At 40.5% G+C, this 10,162-nt stretch overlaps 1 protein-coding gene across 3 annotated transcripts; it reads left to right on the top strand.

Annotated features, from left to right (window-relative positions):
* Positions 1 to 3,133: 3,133 nt before the first annotated feature.
* Positions 3,134 to 7,081, top strand: ralbb (v-ral simian leukemia viral oncogene homolog Bb (ras related)). Of its 3 annotated transcripts, none has more exons than XM_014149903.2 (5): positions 3,134 to 3,270; positions 4,528 to 4,709; positions 4,898 to 5,106; positions 6,397 to 6,574; positions 6,828 to 7,081. In XM_014149903.2, the coding sequence occupies exons 2-5, from the start codon at positions 4,596 to 4,598 to the stop codon at positions 6,936 to 6,938; spliced, it is 612 nt and encodes a 203-aa protein (XP_014005378.1). In that variant the 5' UTR covers positions 3,134 to 3,270; positions 4,528 to 4,595; the 3' UTR covers positions 6,939 to 7,081. The 3 variants fall into 3 exon arrangements, with proteins under 3 accessions (XP_014005378.1, XP_014005381.1, NP_001134153.1); XM_014149906.2 differs by having other exon boundaries at positions 3,169 to 3,187; NM_001140681.3 differs by lacking the exon at positions 3,134 to 3,270 and having other exon boundaries at positions 4,591 to 4,709; positions 6,828 to 7,076.
* Positions 7,082 to 10,162: the final 3,081 nt, after the last annotated feature.

Here is a 10,162-nt window from a genome sequence, read left to right as displayed (position 1 = left end):
CTCACAGACTCCAACCTTGACTTCCTCTGCCTCTCAGAGACATGGCTCCATACAAACTCTCCATGTGCTGCTTTGATTGTGCCTGGCTACAATGTTTTCAGGAGAGACAGGATTGAAGGAAGAGGAGGGGGTCTGATGATTTACATTAAAGAACATATCCGATGTAAACAAATTGAGTGGTCATGTGATAATGAACTAGAATGTATTGGCCTGAACGTTACACTGTCTCCCCAAATGTCCTTTACCCTTATTGGAATGTATAGACCACCTTCCACCAAAAGTGTGTTTTTTCATCAGTTTAATAACATGCTTAGGGAATGTGATTTTGGGAAGGAGGTCATCTTAATGGGAGATTTTAATATTAATTATGAAGACAAGTCTTGTAGGAAAACCCTCAAACGGATCACTAATACCTTTGACCTTACACAGCTCGTTAAAGGGCCAACCAGGGTGACTTGTTGCTCTAAAACACAGATTGATTTGGTGTTCAGTAATAAACCAGAGAGAGTGACTAAATCATTCAATATGGTTACTGGGCTATCTGATCATAATTTGACACTTATAGCCAGAAAGTTGTCTAAGAGCAGGTTTAAGCTCTCTACTGTTAGAAAGCCGGATCAACTAAGAATACCTAAGAGTGAATTAAACTATTTTGAAAAAGCAATTAATGGAATTAACTGGAATGATCTCTTGTCCTATACAGACGTGGAAGCTGATAGTGAGATGGATGAAATCATACCTTGAAGGCAGAACTCAGTGTGTCAGAGTGAGCAATGAGCTGTCGCCCACTCTTAGCTATGATGTGGGCGTGCCCCAAGGGTCAATACTGGGGCCCCTCCTGTTCAGCTTGTACATTAATGATCTGCCTTCCGTCTGCACTGGGTCTGAAGTTCAAATGTATGCAGATGATACAGTGATATATGTGCATGCAAAGAGCAAACAACAAGCTGCACAAGAACTCACTACTGTAATGGTCCAGGTTACAAAGTGGCTCAGTGACTCGTGTTTGCATCTCAATCTGAAAAAAACTGTTTGCATGTTCTTCACAAAGAGGGCAACAGATGCTACTGAGCCAGATGTCTATGTGTCAGGGGAGAAGCTCCAGGTGGTATCTGATTTTAAGTACCTTGGAATCATACTTGATTCCAACCTCTCTTTTAAAAAGCATGTGAAAAAGGTAATTCAAATAACCAAATTCAACCTAGCTAATTTCCGATTTATACGAAATTGTTTGACCACAGAGGTAGCAAAACTGTATTTCAAATCGATGATACTCCCCCACTTAACATACTGCTTGACTAGTTGGACCCAAGCTTGCTATACAACATTAAAACCTATTCAGTCTGTCTACAAACAGGCTCTCAAAGTGCTCGATAGAAAGCCCAATAGCCATCATCACTGTTACATCCTCAGAAAGCATGAGCTCCTGAGTTGGGAAAATCTTGTGCAATACACCGACGCATGTCTTGTATTCAAGATCCTAAATGGCCTAGCTCCCCCTCCACTCAGTATTTTTGTAAAACAGAAAACCCAAACATATGGCAGCAGATCCACAAGGTCTGCCATGAGAGGTGACTGTATAGTTCCCTTAAGGAAAAGCACCTTCAGTAAAACTGCTTTCTCTGTGAGAGCTTCCCATGTCTGGAATACACTGCCATCAGACACACATAACTGCACCACATATCACACTTTCACAAAATGCATGAAGACATGGCTAAAGGTCAATCAGACTTGTGAACATAATCCCTAGCTGTGTATTGCCGCTTTCCATGTTGTCTGTTGTCTGTAGCTTGTGAGGTGTGGAAACACTGTTGTTTTTATGGATTTTGTCTTGTTGCTTTTTGTTCTATGTTGCTCTGTCTGTATGCTACATCTTGCTTGTCCTATGTTGCTCTGTCTGTATGCTATGTCTTGCTTGTCCTATGTTACTCTGCGTGTGCTCACTGTTCAATGATTGTCTATATTGTAATTGTTTTTAATAACCTGCCCAGGGACTGCGGTTGAAAATTAGCCGGCTGGCTAAAACCGGCACTTTTACTGAAACGTTGATTAATGTGCACTGTCCCTGTAAAAATAAAATAAACTCAATAAACTCAATGTACGCCCCTTCCCAAAAGCAGGGCCCAGGAAAATTACAAGGGGTAGGAAGAGGGGAAAAACTGTGATTTTGACGGATACAACCGTCAAGCAGGCACTGGAAGAAGAGCATAAAAAGTCTCAGACACACACCACAAACATTCAGGTGTTGGTGTTTAGTTTAGCCTAGTTGTTGTATGGTTGAGAAATACCATTTAGAGGGTAAAATAATACATTTTATTATTTAAGTTTATTATTTCTGCCATACAAAATGTTAAACATGGCAATGTTGCTCTCATGTTCTCAGTAAAGGTGTTTAATAATTAGTCGCATGTCATGATTTATGCACTTTTTATTATGTTACAATTCACCCCAAGCACTGTTACTAACCTAGACCATTGGGTAAATTGTAACACTTCACTACTTGTATTTAAGACAACACCATGCATTTGCAATTTGATTTACATATATAATAACCACACCAATTTGTAAAGGACAGCTGTAGGTTGTTTGTGTCAAGTTTCGAATACACTACCATAAACAATCTCTGAGAAACTGACGAAAAGCTGAAAATTGTTACTACCATCCCGTCTCCCCTACTCCATACATTAAAAGCATGCAGCAAACAAAGGCATTATTGCCAACATAAAAGTTGAATGATGGGCGTTTTTCAGGCAGTTTTAATGCTAGTTCACCTGCGCACAGTTTCGGGGCCGGTTTGATTTATAAAGGGAAAAATGCATATGTATTGTGTGCGCCAAGTTTCTAAATATTAATATTTTTTTACATGCAGTCTTTAAAAAAAATGCAGCATGCCTTTCGAACAGTCATCCTACTCGGATTTCCAACTCGGGAGTCGGGTCTCTTTCTAGAGCTCCGACTTTCCGACGTGAAGATCACCGACACCATAATTTGGTTTTTACCTCGGCATCAGTTATTCAACGTCGCCATGACATCGCCTACAAGTGTGATCGGAGAAGCAGTCTTCGCCCATCTTGTTCATATTGTACTGTCTTTGATGGCACAATTCCAAATGACATCACATCCTGTTCATAAAACGTTTTTTTCACACGACGTCCGGGAGTGGTCAAAATATCCGCATTTGCGGCTGGTAAGTGAAATTTGTCCTCTACGTTAGCGTTCCCATGGTGTATACCGGATAACAGCCAAGAAATACACCAAACTCATTACGAGGTGAGACGTTTGCTATCTCTATGCACTTTTGTAGAAGTATGTACAAGTGGAAATCGATATCAGAAGCGGGTTTTGATTTATATCTTATATTGGTCAAACATACCAAAGTTTGCGCTAACGTCTTTTGATTGACAGATTCTCATCCAATATTCGGTTGACCACAGCTTTCTAATTTGTATATATCCAATCGAGAGCTGCTCCTTGAGAGAAAGTGGCGGGTCTAGAAAAGTAGCAGGAAGAAAGTATCAGAAGTCTCAAATCAATTTAAAAAAAAAATCTATTTGGATTTTGGTAGGGGTGCAACTTTCACTAGGGGAGACGGGAGACATGTCCACCCAGTTTTATCTTTGGAATGTGATTTTGGGGCAGTAGTTAGGGCACTTAAAAGGGACATGCGTTTAGCTGCATTATTTTAAAAATACTTTTGGCTATGGGGAACTTATGGTCTTATAGTTCCTGAGAACAATGTTTTATTATGCTTTTAGTTTCTGTTTTGGAACTGACAATAAGGCCTATTACATTGTGGGAATGTTTTCTCTGGTTTTGTAGCAATACATTGTTTATATAATTTTTTTATAATTCATATTTGGATCCTCGTTAGCTTTTGCAGCAGCTACACTAGACATGATGCCTTCATTCAGTTGATGACACAGGAGGTTCTCACACACACTTATTTTTTTTCTTCTGCTTCTTGTGGTATGCTTGATTTATACATCCATTTCATGATCTACTGATATCATTCCTTCAGATTATTTTGACTATGGTCCTTGCTATCTGGGGTCCTTGGGATGTCTCTACTCCATAATAATGTTAAAAGAAAGACGCGCTTCAACAGAGGACAAACACACTTTTTTACTTAGCGACTGCATAGCGAGTCGGAGGTTCATTTAAAAACTGCTGTCAGCACTCAACTCCGTGGAGGAGGTACTTGGCTAGGCACATGTTTGCTTTGCTTCCCAACCTATTGGCTGTGAAGGTGTGTACTGAAAGTGCAGTAGGCTAGGCCTACATAATTTTGCCCTAGAAGGCTGCCACACCACTGCTGCCCTCATTAATGAAATTATAGGGGTCAGCCTATGTTTCAGTCAGCTGCCATTTTGAGATTGGCTGTTTTGTCAACCTTTTAGGTCCATGTGGATCTGTTTTGACATTATATGTACATATGTATACAAAACCCTACCTTCTTTCTCTGGACACTTTTGCAACTTAAATGTTTTAGTTTTGTAGGCTAATTTACATGTTTGTGTCCAACTGTAGGAAGTTCTGGTGTTGGTGGAGGCGGTTTCCGTTAGTGTAGTAGCTGCAAACAGTGTCCAAATCCAAAGATGTCTACCGGAAAGAGTAAGAACCAGAGCTCTCTGGTGCTGCACAAGGTGATCATGGTGGGAAGTGGAGGTGTCGGGAAGTCAGCCCTCACTCTGCAGTTCATGTATGACGAGGTAAGAGCGATAAGTCTAGTCCTTACCAGACTCCGTACATTGCTCCCTTTGTAGAATGTGGTCTGGACGCCCAGGCTAAAGAAAGACTTGGGCAAGCTACCACTCAAACCTCCAATACTGCTTTTCCATTGAAAAGAGTTTACGATTCTGTAAATAAAATAATTCCCTCACTCCTTCCTAACTCCTAGTTTGTGGAGGATTACGAGCCCACCAAGGCAGACAGCTACAGGAAGAAGGTGGTGCTGGATGGAGAGGAGGTCCAGATTGACATCCTGGACACAGCTGGACAGGAGGACTATGCTGCCATCAGAGACAACTACTTCCGGAGCGGAGAGGGCTTCCTGCTAGTCTTCTCCATCACCGAACATGAGTCGTTCACCGCCACCTCAGAGTTCCGGTACGTCCACTCTGATAGGCCGATTTATAGTACATCAAACACATGATCAACTGACCAATGACAGGCTATGCCTTACCCATGTACAATATAGGGCCAGGACCACATGACCTAACCTGGAAATATTCTGGCTATATACATGTATTTAGTTAGAAACATTTAGTGCTTTATATAAACTTTAAGCCCTTCAGGAACATTCACTGTCTTCTTGATAACAACTCCAGTGTAGATTTGGCCTTGTGTTTTAAGTTATTGTCCTGCTAAAAGGTGAATTCATCTCCCAGTGTTTGGTGGAAAGCAGACTGAACCAGGTTTTCCTCTAGGCTTTTGCCTGTGCATAGCTCCATTCCATGTATATATATTTTTTTATCCTGAAAAACCCCTTAACGTTACAAGCATACCCATAACATGATGCAGCCACCACTATGCTTGAAAATGGTACTCAGTAATGTGTTGTATTGGAGTTGCCCCAAATATGACACTTTGTATTCAGGACAAAAAGTGAATTGCTTTGTCACATTTTTTGCAGAATTACTTTAGTGCTTTGTTGCAAACAGAATGCATGTTTTGGAATATTTGTATTTTGTAAAGGCTTCCTTCTATTCACCCTGGCCTTTGTGGTTGATTCAGTGTTTGAAATTCACTGCTTGACTTAGGGACCTTACAGATAATTGTATATGTGGGGTATAGAGATGAGGTAGTCATTCAAAAATCCTGTTAAACACTATTGCACACAGTGAGTCCATGCAAATTATTTTGGGACTTGTTAAGCACATGTTTACTCCTGAACTTATTTAGACTTGCCATAACAAAGGGGTTGAGTCAATAAGTATTCAAGACTTTTCAGCTTTTCATCTTTTAATGAATTTGTTAATTTCTGAAAACAATTCCACTTTGACATTTAGGGGGTATTGTGTGTAGGCCAGTGACATTAAATCTCAATGTAATAAATGTTCAATTCAGGCTGTAAGTTAAGTGGTGTGAATACCTTAAAGACATGTGTTTCTGGAACGTAATCACAAGGCAATAAATGTGTTCATATTAGTTGGCAGGGGTCTTTACGTCAACATTGTGTTTTGATGTATTTCTGATACTTTCCCCATCTGTTTATCCAGAAATCAAAGCCTTTACTTATGCCATCAAAAAAAGTATATCCTAAGCTTTCATTTGACACCTAATTTGATCTGCTCCTGCTAATTACACCCCAGTGTTAAGTTTTTTTTTTTTTTTAGGACAGTGTTTAGATCCAACTGGGTCTTCATCAGGACTAATGTATTGTATGTGTCTTCCTAGGGAGCAGATTATGCGGGTGAAAGCAGAGAACGATACCATCCCTCTGTTGGTGGTGGGGAACAAGTCGGATCTGGAGGACCGTAGGCAGGTGTCGTTGGACGAGGTCAGGGCCAAGGCAGAGGAGTGGGGGGTGCAGTACGTGGAGACCTCAGCCAAGACACGAGCCAACGTTGACAAGGTATGTAACCAAACTTAAACATACTGTGCACTTCGCTACAGTAGGACTAGGAACAATACACCTTCATGTAATTTCTTTCTTAGGAGTTCTACATTTTTAGATGGGGGGGGGGTGGAATTAGGTTATAGGAATGTGTTTCAACACATGGGATACCAGAAACGACAAGCAAGCATGATTTTAAAAACAACCTTAACAGTAAAACAACTTTCAATGTAACTATATGGTTGAAATAATAACTGTCCATTCTTTTCAGGTATTCTTTGATCTCATGAGGGAGGTGCGAAAAAAGAAAATGTCAGAGAGCAAGGACAAGGGTGGAAAAGAAGGCAAGATCAAGAAGGCTTTCAAATGTTGTCTGCTTTGATCTAGGCCAGACCTTTCAGTCAGACACACAGAGCCAAACCAGACCAGAGCCTCCGCAGCACAGTGGCATTAGACAGGGACATGTTCATTAGGACATACTGTAGCAAAATGTTTCGAAACCTTTTGCAATGAAAAAAAAACAAACAAAAAAAGATTGCGTTTCTTATTGGACAATATATTACGTCTCCCTTTTGGAGCATTTTCTTCAGTTTCTTGCCTACTGAACACAACCCAGATCTACAGATCCTTCCCACTGAACTGAGCCTTCTGCCTTTAACACACGCATATCAAATCCATATACAATACCTCTCACATTGTGGCAGTCAGAGGGGTGGCCTTATCACTAACCTATGTTAGTTATGCAAACCATCCGTTGTGCCACTGTTGGGGACGGGTCCAGAGGGGACTGTTTAGATGAAGTGCCTCAACATTGATCGTGAATATATAGGTTATGATCGCAGACAATCACTCACTCGCACACTACTTAAATATGGCCTTGGTTTAATACTCACTTGTAGGAATAAGTAGCCTCATCACCAAGAGAAATTGGCTATGCTGTTTGATGTCTTACTGTTTGCACTGCAATCAATTTTATATTCCTACTTCCACTACTACACTATTTTTTAACTTTTTTTATTTATGGTCCACTGCATGAAAATCGGTCAGATAATTAAGTCACCGTATTCATAATCCAACATATTATCCACATGTAAAATCCAACATGTACTATATCCACATCATATGTAGTACCAGTCAAAAGTTTGGACACACCTACTCATTCAAGGGTTTATCTTTATTTTTACTATTTTCTACATTGTAGAATAATAGTGAAGACAAACTATGAAATGACACATTCAATCATGTAGTAACCAAAAAAGTGTTAAACAAATCCAAATATATTTTAGATTCTTCAAAGTAGCCACCCTTTGCCTTGATGACAGCTTTGCACACTCTAGGCATTCTCTCAACCATCTTCACCTGGAATGCTTTTCCAACAGTCTTGAAGGAGTTTCCACATGCTGAGCACTTGTTGGCTGCTTTTCCTTCACTCTGCGATCCAACTTATCCCAAACTATCTCAATTGAGTTGAGGTCGGGGGATTATGGAGGCCAGGTCATCTGATGCAGCACTCATCACTCTCCTTCTTGGTCTAATAGTTATTACACAGCCTGGAGGTGTGTTGGGTCATTGTCCTGTTGAAAAACAAATTATAGTCCCACTAAGCGCAAACCAGATGGGATGGTGTATCGCAGCAGAATGTTGTGGTAGCCATGCTGGGTAAGTGTGTCTTGAATTCTAAATAAATCAGACAGTGTCACCATCACACGACTTCCTCCATGCTTCACGGTGGGAACCACATATGTGGAGATCATCCGTTCACCTACTCTGCGTCTCACAAAGACACGGCGGTTGGAACCTCAAATCTCAAAGGACAGATTTCCACCGGTCTAATGTCCATTGCTCGTGTTTCTTGGCCAAAGCAAATCTCTTCTTCTTATTGGTGTCCTTTAGTAGTGGTTTCTTTGCAGCAATTTGACCATGAAGGCCTGATTCACACAGTCTCCTCTGAACAGTTGATGTTGAGATGTCTGTTATTTGAACTTTTATTTTATTTATTTGGGCTGCAATCTGAGTCTGGTAACTCTAATGAACTTGTCCTCTGCAGCAGAGGTAACTCTGAGTCTTCTTTTCCTGTGGCAGTCCTCATGAGAGCCAGTTTCATCATAGCGCTTGATTGTTTTTGCGACTGCACTTGAAGAAACTTTCGAAGTTCTTAATTTTCCACATTGACTGACCTTCATGTCTTAAAGTAATGATGGACTGTTGTTTCTCTTTGCTTATTTGAGCCGTTCTTGCCATAATATGGACTTGGTCTTTTACCAAATAGGTCTATCTTCTGTATACCACCCCTACCTTGTCACAACACAACTGATTGGCTCAAATACATTAAGAAGGAAGGAAATTCCACAAATTAACTTTAAACAAGGCACACCTGTTAATTGAAATGCGTTCTAGGTGACTACCCCATGCAGCTTTTTTTTTTTTGGTTACTGTTATTTCATAATTTTGATGTCTTCCCTATTATTCTACAATGTAGTAAAAATAAAGAAACCCTGAAATGAGTAGGTGTCAACTTTTGACTGGTACTTTTTTTTTTGTTAACACATTTTGTCGACTGTACTTTTTCTCCACAAATGTCAACGTTTCAGTGTTGCCTTTCTAATTCTACACTTCAAACTGAAGCATTAAACTAAATTACTGTTTGTATGCACACTTATTATGGGTTATATACAAACAGTTTTTGTGTTGCCAAATAAAGTTGTCTTTTGTAATGAATTCGCAGTGCAGCTCAGTATTTAAAAGTAGCCCCTGTACATCCTACATTTAAATGGAATTGACCCCAACCCTGCTGTCCAACTTCTGGGTCTGTCATCTCCTGAGTGTCTGTCTTATCAGTTGCCAGTCATTCAAGGTCAAAGGTGCTGTTCAAAATGTGCTTGAAAAGAGTGCGGTAAGGAGTTGCGGCCTTGTCACATGTGCTGGACTATTTGTTGCTGGTGTGGTTTGACTAGTGCCTTTGATGTGTTTTGAGGGCAGAAGAGCACCAAAAGGTTTTATGTTTATGAGTGTTGTAAAACACCATTCCAGTGCTGTTAAACTTGACTTTGACTAAATGGATGACAGAGGCCTTGTGGCCTTCAGTCTGTTAACACACTGTTGCAAAGCAGCAGGACAGGGTCATATCCATTAGTGCACATTGTAGCAAACCATTTTTGCTGCATAAAACTAAACCAAACTAGTGTCTCTTATTGGACAAGTCCGGGTAGTTCCTCCCTGTTTTAGCCTGTTTTCTTCCGTTTGGTGCTTAATGAATAGGATCCAGGTCAGCCTTAGATCCAGTAGCACACAGATGGCATGTCCCATTGACGGCTGGCTAACCTCTTCCCAAGTACATCCTATCTCACTGACACTACAACACCTATGGCCTGAGAAACCTCAGCTAGTTCTGAAGACCCTTCTAGCTTGGCAAGAGAGCCCTGACTCAAGTCATTCAGTCACTAAACACAGAATAAGAGACAAGCCACATCTTCATCAGACCTGTAGCCTCTCTGTAGATGTCAGGATTTTGCAATATCATGTCCTGCGGTCAGAGAGAAATATAATACAACATCTTTGCTGTAGCCTAGTTGAGTTGTTTGTCTCAGGATCATCAGCCACAGCAGT

This window comes from Salmo salar, chromosome ssa16 (assembly GCF_905237065.1).
Source record: "Salmo salar chromosome ssa16, Ssal_v3.1, whole genome shotgun sequence".
NCBI lineage: Eukaryota > Metazoa > Chordata > Actinopteri > Salmoniformes > Salmonidae > Salmo > Salmo salar.
Note: the sequence above shows the minus strand (reverse complement) of the source record. Positions and strands in the feature narration are given on the sequence as shown.